General features: G+C 35.1%; 3 protein-coding genes and 1 long non-coding RNA gene across 4 annotated transcripts in view; all 4 read right to left on the bottom strand.

Annotated features, from left to right (window-relative positions):
• Nucleotides 1–3449: 3449 nt before the first annotated feature.
• LOC131936966 (uncharacterized) lies at nucleotides 3450–5141 on the bottom strand. The gene is made up of 2 exons (XM_059294112.1): nucleotides 4851–5141; nucleotides 3450–4531 (listed from the first exon to the last, which is right to left on the bottom strand). The coding sequence occupies exons 1-2, from the start codon at nucleotides 4903–4905 to the stop codon at nucleotides 3543–3545; spliced, it is 1044 nt and encodes a 347-aa protein (XP_059150095.1). The 5' UTR covers nucleotides 4906–5141; the 3' UTR covers nucleotides 3450–3542.
• A 709-nt stretch (nucleotides 5142–5850) lies between these two features.
• LOC131936950 (uncharacterized) lies at nucleotides 5851–7002 on the bottom strand. The gene is made up of 3 exons (XR_009386130.1): nucleotides 6876–7002; nucleotides 6563–6687; nucleotides 5851–6199 (listed from the first exon to the last, which is right to left on the bottom strand). It is a non-coding gene; the product is annotated as an uncharacterized LOC131936950 (long non-coding RNA).
• A 54-nt stretch (nucleotides 7003–7056) lies between these two features.
• On the bottom strand, nucleotides 7057–9739 carry LOC131936967 (latent-transforming growth factor beta-binding protein 1-like). Its single transcript, XM_059294113.1, has 7 exons — nucleotides 9562–9739; nucleotides 9248–9373; nucleotides 8477–8602; nucleotides 8066–8191; nucleotides 7781–7906; nucleotides 7354–7479; nucleotides 7057–7061 (listed from the first exon to the last, which is right to left on the bottom strand). Exons 1-7 carry the CDS (start codon nucleotides 9662–9664, stop codon nucleotides 7057–7059), a joined length of 738 nt encoding a protein of 245 aa, XP_059150096.1. The 5' UTR covers nucleotides 9665–9739.
• A 1309-nt stretch (nucleotides 9740–11048) lies between these two features.
• The window catches only part of LOC131936968 (prion-like-(Q/N-rich) domain-bearing protein 25), a 38204-nt gene continuing 33192 nt past the window's right edge, over nucleotides 11049–16060 (bottom strand). The window contains exons 14-26 of the mRNA XM_059294114.1: nucleotides 15618–15743; nucleotides 15032–15157; nucleotides 13844–13969; nucleotides 13483–13608; nucleotides 13248–13373; nucleotides 13005–13130; nucleotides 12775–12900; nucleotides 12532–12657; nucleotides 12309–12434; nucleotides 11890–12012; nucleotides 11649–11774; nucleotides 11422–11547; nucleotides 11049–11206 (exon numbers count right to left, since the gene is read on the bottom strand). Of these exons, the coding sequence (XP_059150097.1) occupies nucleotides 11049–11206; nucleotides 11422–11547; nucleotides 11649–11774; nucleotides 11890–12012; nucleotides 12309–12434; nucleotides 12532–12657; nucleotides 12775–12900; nucleotides 13005–13130; nucleotides 13248–13373; nucleotides 13483–13608; nucleotides 13844–13969; nucleotides 15032–15157; nucleotides 15618–15743 (1667 nt within the window). The remainder of the gene's footprint in view (nucleotides 11207–11421; nucleotides 11548–11648; nucleotides 11775–11889; nucleotides 12013–12308; nucleotides 12435–12531; nucleotides 12658–12774; nucleotides 12901–13004; nucleotides 13131–13247; nucleotides 13374–13482; nucleotides 13609–13843; nucleotides 13970–15031; nucleotides 15158–15617; nucleotides 15744–16060) is intronic.

Consider the following 16060-nt stretch of genomic DNA (forward strand, 5'->3'; position numbering starts at 1 on the left):
AATAGTCTAACCATTTTAAAATACAATGAAACATAATTTGTGTTTTAATTAGTTTTTAATAAATTTAAGCAATCTTTTTTACAAGCGTCCCATAAGTGGGACGCTAGCAGAATATGGGTTAAAAGATTATTTAGCAATTAACACTACTTTATCATATTATGACATTCCCAATTGTACAATGTCAATTTTCTAAAATATGTGTAATGATATTGATATAGGCCCTTACCTATATATATAAGTAAATAGTATTACATGTACTTAAAAGTATAAACATATTAGTAATACCTGCGGCTAGTGTATACAACATCAGGAACATATTTAGACAAAGTATTGATCTCTTTTCCAGTTGCCCCAGGTAAAAGGTAGCTTCTCGCTAGGTCGATTGCACCAAGGTTCAAACAATATCAGTTTATAAAAACAAGTTGATTTTAGTACTAGGGCACTGTATAGATTAGTAAGTTAGAAATATTACACAATTAGTGGCCTGTAGTAAGCAACAAAATTAACCATATAGAATAAGTAGACGATTTTTATCTCTCTTGCGTGATTGATCCGCTTAATATCTACGGCCTGATTTAATTTAATTAGTGTAACTGATGTTATAGCTGAAAAACTAAAGTGTTAGATTAAATTATCACGCTCACGTCAGTGATTAAATATAAATAATACACAATCAGTGCCGGCCCCAGGTTATTTAGCGCCTTAGGCAAAACTTATTAAAACGACGCCCCCCCCCCCCTCCCCTACTCCAAGTAAATTTTATCGGGCTCCCATTTTATTTAAATATAAATACATATTTTTCATACTACAAATTATTTGTTTTTTCATCTGTATGCGATAGTTACTGTAAAACAATCACTGCTGCAGTTTATTCGTTTTTTGTTTTCATAAAACCACTAGTCGATCAATGTGCAAAAAAATGTATTTTTTTGTCGGATTTAGCTTCCCCTCTGGCGGTATAGTAGTTCCAACCCTGTAATTAAATTCAATGTTCCAAAACTGCGCTCTCCACAAGCCATAGTATCCTCAAGGAAACAACAATATTTGGTACACAATCTTCCATTTTTGGTGTACTATATAGAGAAGCACATCTGATGATTAGGTAGGTAATTCTTGACGCTCATTGCAAAGATCATCCGCATAATATAGGCCTCTTTATTAGCATTATCGACGTTTCTACTTGTTTGCAGTCATTAAGTCAATCCGCTGGTATTTTTTGTTGATAAGGGATATATTTCTCCCAAAGACTGAATGCGTATACTCAAGACAGCGTAGCGCCGGCTCTGTACTTAATGAAAATGCAGAAATGATTGCGTCAGAAAAAAGTAGTCCGAAATGTCATGCGTAAAGTGTGAGTGATCTTCCCTAAACTTTCTTAAAAACTCTTATGTAACAGTATGGGGGTGGCACTTGCAGTGCAATAGGGCTTTCCTTATATAGGCTGGAACCGCTCGCTGTTTTTTTTTTTTTAAATTATTTTAAGGAAACACAAGAAGAACAAATTTCTTACAACAATATTACGTACCTCTACCGCTAGTATAGAAAACGCAATACCCGAATTCGTTTTGGATGGTCACAGACTGATGACTTACGAAACTAAAAGATTACCAGACAACAAACTCTCCGTGGACTCGAATATAATGTCTAGTGTAAAACCCCACACGAAGACCTTCTGCAACTAATAATATTTTAAATCAATCTACAACCTTCTAATATGTATACTAGTCTAAATAATAAATAGATATGTAAAATCAAGAGAAATATACAAATAATGAAAGGCCCAACTTACGAGTTTAAGAATAACACACTGAAACTACTAACACTGGATAAGGCACCTAAGTAATCAGCACAACCTACACGTTATTAAAATGAGACACAGAAAAACACTGAATACACTGGTTCTTAGAGTTAATTGCTGCTTAAACTAGAAAATACAACATGGCGTCGTACGTGGCTCTCTCTCACCGTAACTGTCTAGTGGGCTTCTGTGCGAGGACAATTCCTGCCTTATATAAGACTCCGAAATTATGGGATGTCGACCTCAATGTCAGGGACCATTGGGAGGAAGTAGCCAAAGCACGAACCAAACGAACTCAGTGGTGAATACAATCACATGAGCGTGATGGAAAATGTCTTTAGTTTGAACAACAAACCACTCAAGGCCAATTAAATAATCATCAAATCAAACAATTAAAAAAAGAAGACCTAAGTAGGTCACAACAAGGTTGATGAGAATATGATATGTATCGAAGTCGAAGGTGTAAGATAAATCAGAAAAGAGGCAAAATACCAATTATACTTTTTTTGCTTCAATATACACACTTTAAAAATTAATTAAATATAACAAGACTACCTAGTTTCCAGTTGGATACGGAGTGTTGGCTGCATTGCAAAACACAAACTAATGTAACATTACGCACATCGGGACCCTCTATATATCCTTATTGAAGCCCTGTTTTTAGACCAGAAGACCAACCCAATCCCTAAGGCCATCTATTTATGATCTCCATATAAATATAAAAAATAACAAAATAAAAAATTAAATAACTTACTAAATAAATTACTAACTAATTATATAACTAACTATATATATATATATATATATATATATATATATATATATATATGAGTGTGTGTGTGAAATTTCGTCCACTAAATGAAAAAGATATTACGTTACCAGTATTTTAGAAAAACTAGAATATAGTAACACTTCCAGTTTTCGTAGGTCACTCGCAAATTGAAAGTAAACCAGGTAAAGGATCTTGTATATCACATTTAATCCACATAACGGGAAAGTATTCAAGGAAATAGAGAAACCTGTACATACACAGTTATACTTAAATGTAAAACTTCTTTTTACCAATTTTAGCGGTACTCAAGTTATCGGCTTTTAAGAAATCGGAGGAAGAGTAAGTACCACTTCAGGTTACCGGAAATCACTAAAAAGTTGTAACATGAAAGCTACAAGTTTGATAAAACATTTTAAATGTAACATTTCGTCAACATAGCTGAAAAGCTAGAATAAACGGTACAATCTACATCATTTGTCGCGGATGAGGTTCTTCAAGGGTAAGAAGAAGGTGTCAGTTAGGATGAAGAAATATTACATAGGTGGGGTGGTTATAGTGGGAAATGATTACTGTTGCGCCGTGCAGCCGAGAGAAAATTTTACAACTGTAATCTTGGTCGCCTAGTGTTTTATTAAACTTTTTACTTTTGAATATATTATCCGTGTAATATAATGATTGGTTGCATCTGCGAACAAGATTCTAAAATTGTAAAATGTAAAATCGAATACAATGTTTCACTCGTTATTTAATATCTAAATCTCGATGTTAACACGTCTTTTACAAAGGCCGCGAACTAATACATTCTATTTAAACTTTATATTTGAAACTTAAAGTTTCACTCTTTTTTAATAATCAATATTAATTGTACAAACACCAGAAGATTCTGAAAACAGTTTTATTTGTGTCATTGTAAAATATTAACTATATGCTTTCTTAATTTGAATGATCGCCGAACGAGGCAGCCTATCCGCCTTATCCGACTGGGAACTCACACAAAGCATGGACTTTTTGTCTAGCCTCGAGATCCAGGTAGCAATTGTAGACCGTCATCTCCCAGTCGTAGAAAGATTCCAGGTAGACACAGTTGAAGTCGGTGCTGTTGGTAGGCTCACCTGTAGCCCACCTGAAGAAATGAGCCGGGGTGTTGGTGTGTCTGAACTTGTACACACCCTCCTGGATCTCATCGTACGCTCCTGTGTACACGTAGTGCACGTCTCCCGTGGTAGTCAGGAAATTCTTGACGACGTTGTATTCGTGGGCGTCGTTGATTTCAACCAGATAACCGCCGAAAAGATTACACAAATTCTCAGCCCATGCGACGTTGCTGTAGTAGTATTTAGAAACGGAGTACGAGTAGTTGCCGCTGTCGTAGTTTTTACTAAACAACCAGTTAGGTCTTTCATTTCCTGCTGCATTGTTGCACGTCTCTAGTGCCTGAATCTGCTGCCGATTCGCCTTGGTGACGTCACGAGCAACATATGCCAGTGACACGTTCAACTGTGCCAGTTTGTCATTGGCCAGCGCCAAGTCTAGATCCAGCTGCCGGATCTTGTCCAGGAGCTGGTCGCTGCCCGGTCGTCTGGTGGTGACGTCAGTTTCAGCAATCAGGTAGATGTTGTGTCCAACTAAATCTGGACCTTGAGCTGTACACATGTAGTGTCCAGCCTGGGCATCTGTAGGGTGGGCCCAGTGCAGGTCCAGAAAAGAGTGACCGTTGGCTTGAATAGAGCCGCTGGCAGTTAGATCTTCTGACGTCAGCAGGTGCACCTGGTGACCTAGGAACGAGTTCAAGGACGCCAGCTCTGTATAGTTGCTGGAACCTTTGGGGGCACGCGACACGATGATAGACACAAGGGCTGACATGTTGTTCTGGCTGCTGTCACTGACGTCACATCTGACAGTCAGTGACGACAGACCCAGATCAATGACCGCAGGGTTGGCAGTCAGGTTTATTATGGTACCTGTAACACGTAGATTAACATAAAGAGATGTCATATCGTAACATTAGATACCCGTATGGTATATGATAATAAAGAAAAAGTGAGCTTTGAGGGTTTGCATACTTGGTCTTTAGAACTAATAAATTTAGCTCAAAACACGTTCTTCAACTATACTATTCATCAACTCAACAAGCAAAACGCAGTTAATAAAAATAATCCATTTATTTAAAATTCGGTTAATTAATGAAACTTCTAATACTTTTTTTAAATTATGAATTAATCAATGCATCTGTTTGTTGTATCATTATGTGCAAGTAAGGTTTAGTAAAATAAAACATACCTATAGTAGGTGTTGACAAGACACAACACAAGCTTAGAAAAATGAACAGGTTCATGTTGCAGTTGCACAAGTAAAACAATGAGTCTGTGTCCAACTTAGTGCAACTAGAGATATCAACTTATCGAAGCCAATCAATCGATTGAACTTAGAGATTACATCGGTGGTTCATTAATGATAACACTAAATGTACAGCCAAAATTTCGAAATCTATAGCTAGTATAAGTGCATTAAACTAACGTCACACGTTCACAATAGATTGTTTAAGTTGATCAAATTAATATCACACTTTCATAATCTATTGTTGGTTTAGTTAAGTGCATGTAGGTAGCATTATATGTTAACAACTATGACCACCAACTTTTTTGTACCCGAAAATAAAGTTATAATCAGGCCTACATGTCAATAATGTGGTCTTAGCTCCAGGGCCAGCGCTACCTATAAGGCGAACTAGGCGCGCTGTCCGTAGGATTGGAAAAACAAATTTAAAGTTTGAAGGGGGGCGGTACAAATCGAAAGTTTGTCCCCAGGTGCCGGGAAGGGTCGCTACGCCTCTGATAATACGTGGGCACGGAAAATATTGCGGGGGTGGGGGGCGCTTTATATAACTGATCACTAGTGTAGTGAGTAAAATCAGGGAAACACAACAAAACAAAACAACTTGAAACAGTTTTGAAACTAAAACCAACAACAGCCAAACAACTACAACAAGACAGCACAAGGATGTGTTGAGAAAATAAATGTCTTTGTGAAACTTGTGTATTTTTAGACATGTGCAAGTTTTTTTTTTCAATCCAGTATTAATATATTATTAAAGAATCATTCAAAATCAATAGTTAAATATCTATAGTATAATTGTTTAATTCTTTTTAGAAGTAGAAATTAATAAATAAATACATAAGCAAAAAATAACTAAATATATATATATATATATATATATATATATATATATATATATATATATATATATATATAACAGTCTATGACAGTTTAGCATGCCTGTTTGAACCTTTGAACTAAGATAACTTTGAATGTTTCAGACACCTTTAGAGTATTTAATCTTGGATATAAGCAAATTTCCTATGTAAAGTTACATGTATTTACGTAAACCGTAATAGCTTATAGAAATCGTTGCTGTAGCTGATCAATGTTTTGTATTGCATTGTTCTACTGGTGCATCACATCTTGACCATTGACGAGCTGGTCATTTAACTCTGAGGTTTTGCCAGCCACGTCATCTAGTTCTTGACCAGTTTGCCCCGGGTCAATAATGTCTCCGTTTACACAGGGTTTCGACAAGAATGTGTTTAGGGTTGAACAGACCTCTAGCTTGGTGATGTCATCTGTTAGGCCTGGAATGGCATAAAAATGTATATATATATATATATCCATCTCTCTCTCTCTCTCTCTCTCTCTTGATATATATATATATATATATATATATATATATATATATATATATATATATATATATTTATATATATAGGCTATATTATATATATATATATATATATATATATATATATATATATATATATATATACATCTTTACCCTTTTATTAATCATTCCTTTTGTAATTATATTGAATTTTCCACGTAGGCAGTTAACAGTGGTGTACTTGCTATAAATTTGAGGGCTTAGACTAATTATTATTAAGCAAACGTACATGTTATACAATATATTGTTATCGTTGTTTATTAACAAATGATATTACCTCCTTCCCCGTTAGATATCTTTACTGCTATGTTTTCCAAACGGATGGGGCTGTAGACATTCATTTCTGTGGTTACCTTAGGCCTTGAGTTAGGCGCCGTATTGTTGTAGATAAACTCATCGTCTCTTTGTTGTAATAATAGTTAATGTTTAAAATACCAAACTAGTTATTAGTCAAATATAAACAATAAAATCAATCAAATAAAATACTTGCATCATTACAATAAGATAAATTATCGATTTAAAATATTACATAACTCTACACAATTATTAAATAAATCATGGTAATAATATTGTTAATTAAATTAACTTACACTTTATCTAGTTTTGTTCTTTGTGTTCTAAATATGCACAAAATTATGATGGCAGTTAATGAAAGCAATGTGACACCCAGAGCCAAGTAGTGATAGAATCCAAAGGTCAACCATGAGTAGTGCTCTTCCTCTGTAATACAGTATCACATCCATATTAAGATTGTAGTGCAAGTTATATAGACTATTCTGAAGTTAATATTTGACATTAAGGTATATTTTAATCTGTCCATTTGTTATCCATTTAGTGACTTAATAGTTGATCTGTATGAAGTATACTACTTCTTTATTAAAAACACAGCCACAAACATGATAATGAATATAAACAGAACTGCTGCAGGTAGATCACAATATTTGTCTTGACTGAGTTTCTAAATCATGTCTAATGCTACGAGAAAAAAAAGGTGAAACTAAATTGGTTGTAGCAAGTCTATAATAGTTTTCAGATATCTTCCAATACAACGTGTATAAATTATCTTACTTGCACTGCACAGAGAGGATGTGCTGTTATAAGATTCGAACTTTGTGCAGCCACATTTACCACCGATGCAGGTCAGGGTGGCTTGGCATTCGTCGCTAGAAGTACAGTTCTCTTCTTTAAGACTCCCTGAGTATAGAAATATAAGTTCATTAGAGGACAGCCTAGCTTTAACAGAGTTGTTGATTTGTCCAAGTGTGCAACTTAGGTGACAAGATATCAGTTAAATAATTTGAGCTAGTGCTCTCGTGTGTGTTTGTGTGTGTGTGTGTGTAATGTCGACAAGAACAGATACAAATATTATAAATGTATCCCACTGAAATGCCAGTAAATAGTGGTACGTTTGTGTAGATAATAAAATATCTTTATGATCTTTTGATGGAATTTAGACTTTTTTTAGCCTTCTTGAATGTGATAAAAATAAACTCACGTTCAATGCACGAGCTAGTGAGGTTGTCAAAAAACTCAGTGTTTAAACACACACAAAGGTCACGGACACAAGTCAGACTTATCTGGCATTGGTCTGTGACTGTACACCAGTCGTCTCTACGCTGCTCTTATCAAGGATCAAACAAAGGCAATTTTTGTTTATTTTCATCAACCTCTTCATCTCACTTAGACAATCAGGTTCAATTGGATCACAAAATAAAATAAAAATATGTAACGTTAAAGGTTTACTAGAAAAAAATATTTATAGATGTCAGTATTAACTTACTGGCCTGACACAGCTCTGTGGACGTGTTGTAAAACTGTGTTGTCATACAGCGACACATTCCCTCCATACAGGTCAGGTTTTCTTTACACTGGTCACTAGAGGTACATCTCTCTGTCATCTGGAGCTCTGTAACATGACATATAGATGACATATAGATCAATGTTCACTAGATGTACATCTCTCTGTCACCTGAAGCTCTGTAACATGACATATAGATTAATTAGCCATCAATTAGAAGGTTATGTTTTCATTTGTATATGCTTTGAATAATTTTACTGCAAAGATAGGCCTACACCTTAAATTTGGACACATTAAAATTTAAATGTTATCAAACACTGACTTTCCAGTGCAAAGATAGGCCTACACGTTAAATTTGGACACACTAAAATTTAAATGTTATCAAACACTGACTTTCCTGGCACCGATTTGCCGTGGTGTTGTAGAACAGGTTGTCTGTACAGGTACATGTTCCAGCCATACAGGTGAGGGTCTCCTGACATTGGCTGGTGGCTGTACACGGGCTGGCCTTGGGTAACCCTGACATGGATGTAAGGGTTGGTCAACAAATGACGTCAAGCATTGTATGGGTTGGTCAACAAAGACGTCAAGCAATATTAGCCAATCTATCTCACACTAGTCCAGCCGGTAAAGTGACGTCACAGAATCATCCATACCTCACTTAAATGACGTCTTCTTATCTCTCCTACGCACAATACTCACACATAATACTTGTTCATTTTACAGTAACTACTCCATCAATTTACATTCACACCAGAGATTCTTCCAGGCAACTCTTCGGGGGGGGGGGGGCAAAGCCACCCCGATAAATTTTTACCCTCCCCCCCCCCCCGAACATAATGAATTTTATATAATTTATATAGAAAATATATACTTTTAACAGTGCCCCCCCCCCCCCCCCGGAAGAAAGTCTACCGCCCCCCCCCCGAAACTTTCAAGTGCCCCCCCACCCCCCACCCGGAGAAAAAAGTCTGGAAGAAACACTGATTCACACCAAATTTCACGTAACTCAAGTTTCCCAAAGTCACCTTAAGTTTTTGATAAACCATTTACATTTTGCATTGTCGTTAAGTTTTCCATTTCATAGACAAATCACATTTTCATTTGTCACATTAAGGTTTTCATAGTCCATCAAAGTTGACCACATTTAAAGTAAAAACATACTTGCAGTGCAGGAGCTTGTAACAGAGTGAAAGAACTCTGACGTCATGCAATCACATGATCCAGTTAAACAGGAGAGACTACTCTTGCATTCACCAGTCTCCATGCATTCGTCTCCTTTTGATTTCCCTTTAATATTTCAGAAAAACACATTGCATTAAAAAATTCAAGCACAAGGCATATATATATATATATATATATATATATATATATATATATATATATATATATATATATATATATATATATATATATATATAGCTAATAAAGCATATAACATAAAATAGATATTTTTTAAAGTAAAACAATTGGCCTACTGATTCTGCAGTGAGAGGAGTTAAAATATTCCCCGTCTGTACACTGACATTGTTGATCCAGACACGTGAGAGATTCCTGACAATGTAGTGTCTGGTTACACATATGGTGCCGGGATAATCCTACAAATTATACAGGTGATATTGTTTAGATTTGCTATTGTATAACACAAATTATACAGGTGATATTCATTAGATTTGCATTGGTATAACAACTATGCCCGAATGACATGCCTTACACATTATGGTGTAAACATTCAATCTGAACATTAATGCGCGTGTTATTTTGTTAACGTATTTTTTCCCGTTCATATTACTGCGGTATTTCATACATATTAAAATACGTGACCAAGATATGTTACTTAGTACACATGCAGCAGTTGTTGGATGAAGAAACTCTGAATCTAAACAGTTGCATTTCCCATTTGTGCAGCTGAGGCTATGCTTGCACTCTGAAGTATCAAAGCAGTTTTCACCAATAGACCGTCCTTTAATGTGTAGAAAAAAAAGGAAACTATGTCAAAGCAGTTTTCTTTTTTTAGAATTAACGTGGAGAAATAAGAGCATATTATACATCAAAACCGATTTTTTACAAGATTATTTAACCGACATTATTGAAAGCTAAAATGTATCGACCAACACACATTCATTCAACTTTTAAAGGTATTTACAACATACTCAAATACTGTAGCACTAATTCAGGTTTTAAATATGGGTTTTTTAAAAAAAAAAATCAAATTATAAAAAAAATATGAATGTACCATAAAACACCAACAGTGAAAGGAAGAGTTTAGTTAAACACGTTGAACTTACGAAGTGTACAGCTGCTTGATAAATGGTCATAATACTCCTCACTCTTGCACGTGCACTGGTCATTTAGACAGGTCAGTGTGTCTTTACACTGGTGTGTCTCAAGACAGGTCTCATGGTGACCCAATCCTGAGAAAACAGAAGCAGGCATTATTTATGAATAAGCATTACTTAAAGGTGACACATTAATGTATCTTTAAAAAAAACTACACTATACTGTACAACCTACTTGATGTGCAAGTGGTGGTCGTATTATTAAAATATTCGGACTGAGTACAGTCGCATCTACCACTGATGCAAGTTAGACTACTCTTACATTCCTCTGTGTCTGAGCAATCTTCTTGTCGCGATAATCCTACATGAAATACAATTTTGTAAACAGTTAACACGACAAACAAAAAATATTTCACAGTAGCATGAATTGTACTGGCGAATATATATTTATCAATTTTAAAACATGCATCGCCACTTACTTGATCTACAGACACCAAATGTGGTGTTGTAAAACTCATCCTCTGTACACCGACACATCAGACCCAAACAAGAGAGGGTGTCCTGACATTGTAGAGTCTCATCACATGACTGGTGCCGGGATAATCCTGAAGAAACAAATACTCTGTGCAATCTATCGATGAATTAGCTTTGCAAACAACGCAGCTTTAAAGTTGAAAAACACAACTCTACCAAATATTTGATATACTGCGTATCTTACTTTGGGTGCATGTGTTGGTCGTATCATTAAAAAACTCAGATTGAAGACAATTACACTCTCCTTGAAGGCAGGTGAGACTACTCTTGCATTCTTCCGTGTTTGAACAATTGTCTTCTCTTGATAATCCTTCAGACGTTAAAATGTTGTTAACATTTTATGACCAAAACAATCTGTTCATATTGAACTTTTAGCGCGCTATAAATTCTTCAAGAAAATATTTCTTTGCTTCTAAATTGAAAACAAACATTTACAGAACAGATTTTCTAAACACCTTGTATACGACTATGGTTGTAGACATAAGTTTAACCACCATGCGTTAAATAAAAAAACAACACATTTACTTGAGTTGCAGACATCATATCTTCTGTTGTAAAACTCATCCTCTGTACACTGACACATCTGACCCAAACAAGAGAGGGTGTCCTGACATTGTAGTGTCTCATCACATGACTGGTGCCGGGATAATCCTAAACAAGCAAAAGCATTTGCATCATATCTATGACAAAGCAGTTTTAAATATTTTAATACAACCTTATTTAACTAGTAATTACTATACTGTAAAACCCACTTTGTGTGCATGTGTTGGTCGTGTGGTTGAAAAACTCGGACTGTAGACAGTCACAACTTCCATTGATGCAAGTTAGACTACTCTTACATTCAAGTGTGTCTGAGCAGTTGTCTTCTCTTGATAATCCTTTGAATTTTATGTTAATATTTTATGACAACAAATAATCTATGTATATAGATTTTTAGCTCGCTATAAATGCTGAGACTATTTTTATCCAAACCGTTTTTAAAATGACACTTACTTAAGGTGCAGACACCATTTTTACTGAAAAACTCATCGTCTGTACATTGGCACATCTGTTTCAAACACGAAAGAGATTCCTGACATTGTAGTGTCTCATCACATGACTGGTGCCGGGATAATCCTGAAACAAACGTGTTGCATACGTCTTTAGCTTAAGTAATTTCAATTGAAACCCAAAACTACTCAGTCTCCAGCTGCCTTGTGATGTCTTCTTTTTTCTTAAATGCCAGCGATCCCCTCAGTTGCCAACTTTCATGTGATTTTTATAACATCTGACCCATCTGGTCCGAAATGGTATTTTGTTTTACACAATTATAATAACAGTCTCAACCTTATGTATCAGGTATAGATAGGTTTTTTTTTTCTGTTACAATGATTGCCCATCTCTACTACTAATCGATGTACTGTAAAACCTACTTTGTGTGCACATCTTGCTCGTGTGGTTGAAAAACTCGATCTGCAGGCACTCACATTTGCCACTGATGCACGTTAGACTACTCTGACATTCCTGTGTCTCTGAGCAGTTGTCTCCTCGCGATAATTCTGAGTGAATTTCAGGAATAATTAAAATTTAATTTTAAAATAAAATTATGAGATTTCTTTGGACTTTCACAAACAAATATAACAAACAACCACTTACTGGATCTACAGACACCAAATGTGGCGTCGTAAAATTCATCCTCTGTACACCGACACATCTGACCCAAACAAGAGAGGGTTTCCTGACATTGTAGTGTCTCGTAACATGACTTGTGCCGGGATAATCCTGATCAAATCAAATGAACCAGAAGTATATTTCTGATTTAGGTCTACAATATACTGATTGCGTGCGTTTTACAGTCTGATTTCTGTACTACTCAATATAGCGTACTGTAAAACCTACTTTGTGTGCACTCCCTGAGTGTGTTGTTAAAAAACTCGGACTGAAGACAGCCACACATTCCGTTAATGCAAGTTAGACTACTCTTACATTCCAGTGTATCTGAACAGTTGCCCTCTTTTGATAATCCTTAGTAAATTTAAATTTGTATTGAACATTATCACAATATTTTATAGAGATTGTTCTTGTTATATTTGTGTTAATTGATCACTCAGCAACAAAAAGTCACTTACTTTGGTTGCAGACACCGAGTTTACTGTTGTAAAACTCATGCTCTATACACTGACAGAGTTGGCTTACACAAGAGAGGGTATCTTTACACTGTAGTGTCTCATTACACGACCGGTGCCGGGCTAATCCTGAAGACATAAATCCCATTTTTATCCTAACTATAACTTTTAATAGACTGACGTTTGAAAGTTTCAAAATTTAACTTTATTTATTTTTATGTGATAGATCTATATTGTCACACCCACTTTGTGCGCATGTGTTGGTCATGTGGTTGAAAAACTCGTACTGTAGACAGTCACAACTTCCATTGATACAAGTTAGACTACTCTTACATTCAAGTGTTTCTGAGCAGTTGTCTTCTCTTGATAACCCTACAGGAATTTACATTTTGTTAACATTTTACAACAAACTAATATTTTCATAGAGAACGTTTCACACTTTTCGAACCCGGCATAAAAATAAAAACAGAATGATACGTACTTAAGTTGCAGACACCGTGTCGACTGTGGTAAAACTGATCGTTAGAGCAGCGACACATCTGACCCAAACACGAGAAAGTTTCCTGACACTGTAGTGTCTCGTCACACGGCTGGTACTGGTCTAAACCTGGGTGGAGTTAGACAACTGACTTCAGCAACATGTTGTTAATTCAGTTCATACATCTTGTGGTATACACTTTACAAGGTGGAGACTAATTCTGATAATCTCATTGCAGATATCACATATAAGAAAAATGGAAAACTACGAATAAAATAGCAAGGTTTATATAATAACCTAAATTTCGGGTTGTAAAGCACCAATCAAATAAAGTGCAACATTAATTATGAATCAAAATACTTACGAGTCGTGCACAGATGTGAAGTATGGTTAAAAAACTCTGTCAACAGACATGCACATTTGCCGCCTAGACACGACAGACTACTCTTACACTCCTGAGTGTTGGCGCAGTTATCTCCCATAGGTAGTCCTACGGACACAGTAAAACAAAACCAGTGACTAAATGTCTTCTAGATTCTAGAACAAACATTAAAAATTAAAATATCTACCAATCGTTATTTTAAAAACATAACCTGCTTAAAACACACACAGTTGTACTCGAACTGAAATATTCTCCATTATATATGAACATAGCCCATTTAGAGACACGACAAGGTATCCGTACATTTTTGAGAATCAATACAAAAATGGAATCGTTCGAATCCTGTTGTTATAATTATTTTTAAAAACAATATGTATCGTCATATATAAACGGGATTAAAATAAAAATACTAAATTATTTTTAAAAATATGTATGTGCATTACATTTTCGACTGCGCCCTAAATTAAATTAACTTGTTGAGCAGTAGGACGATGTGTTGTTAGAGAACTCTGACAACCCACATTTACACAACACATCACACATACAAGAGAGACTACTCTTACATTCCGAAGTACTTGAGCATTTATCTCCCTTGGGTAAACATTCATAAGTGAAAAATTTTATTGTATTGTATGCGCAATGTTCTATAACTGTTTAAAGAAGAAACACACAGTTGTATTCGCGCTGAAAAATTCGCAACTAGTAAATAAACATAGCCCATTTAGACACGACAAGGTATCTGTACAATTTGGAAATTCGATACAAGAATGGAATTGTTCGGATTAAGTATTCAAAAAAGAAAAAAATAACCATATAAATTAATAATTAACATTGTAGTTGAAGCAATCAGACGAATTTAAAACTTCGATTGAAACAAAGTAAATACGAAAAAAAAAAGAAAATTATATCAAAACAATTAAACACGCATTCAAAACAGACTATTTTCATTTTGTTAATGTTACAAATTTGCGAACTATTTTAACATTTAAATATAGAAGAACAAAACTGCATCAATTTCCTTTTGCTTTGTTAAGGCCCCGTGTTACATTAAATTTGTATTTTAACAACCAGCTTTGTCTTTTTCCCTCTAGAGTTTTTTAATCTATGAATTAACACAATGAGCCTGTTGAGCGAAGTAACAAAACATTAATTAATGAATGTAAATATTACGTAAAGTGCACCGAGCCGAGGTTGTGTTAAAGTATTCCACATGTGTACACTGGCACCTTTGTTGGAAACACGAGAGAGATTCCTGACATTGTAGTGTGTCATTACACGGCGCTTGCCTGTGTAGTCCTGTGATATAGTATATAGGAGCGTATATATATATATATATATATATATATATATATATATATATATATATATATATATATATATATATATATATATATATATGCTAATATGTTTAAAAACTATTTATATAATGAGGCATTGCTTCGTTTGTGTTTATGTTTTTTAACTCTATTTAGCTGTTTGTATTTTTTTAATGCAACTACAAGACACAAGTTAATAAAAAACATATTGAATCTTTACATGCTTTATGTATGAGAGTGTGAGATGAGTCTTTCACAATACGATGTGTAAATGTCGAGCTGACTTAATTAAAATTGTTGTACAGCATGATGGTATACCCTACATCAAGAATTGTGCCTGCCTTTTTAAGCCTAGACATATTCAATGCAAATGTATAACAAAATACTTCTATTTAATTGAATGTTAAATGCTATACACTGTTGACAATAGAATAACTTACTTGCTGAGCAGTTATAGGTGGTTTGGTTGTAGAACTCTGATTGTCTGCATGTACACACGCCACTGATACAAGAAAGACTACTCTTACATTTATCTGTACTAGAGCAGTTACTTCCCTTCGACAGCCCTTGTAATTAAAAAATGGATACATTGGCTGCGTATTTGTAACGTGTTGATCCAACCATATTTTACCGTACACCATTTTATTCACAATGTAACTGGTCAACCAGTGTCTGTACTAAGGTATACAATGGACCATCCGCTGTCTAAACTTACTTGGAACACATAGGGCAGGCACGTGGTCATAGAACTGGTCACCAGAACAATCACAGCGTTGACCCAGACAAGACAAGGTGTTTTTACATTGGGTCGTGTCGTTACATTGAGAGAGACGGTCTAATCCTGAGATGGTAAATATGTTCTTACTTTACGTGTTAATACTTA

The sequence above is a fragment of the Physella acuta genome, unplaced genomic scaffold (genome assembly GCF_028476545.2).
Source record: "Physella acuta isolate Inbredline_101_S28 unplaced genomic scaffold, ASM2847654v3 ptg000197l, whole genome shotgun sequence".
Classification (NCBI taxonomy): Eukaryota; Metazoa; Mollusca; class Gastropoda; family Physidae; genus Physella; species Physella acuta.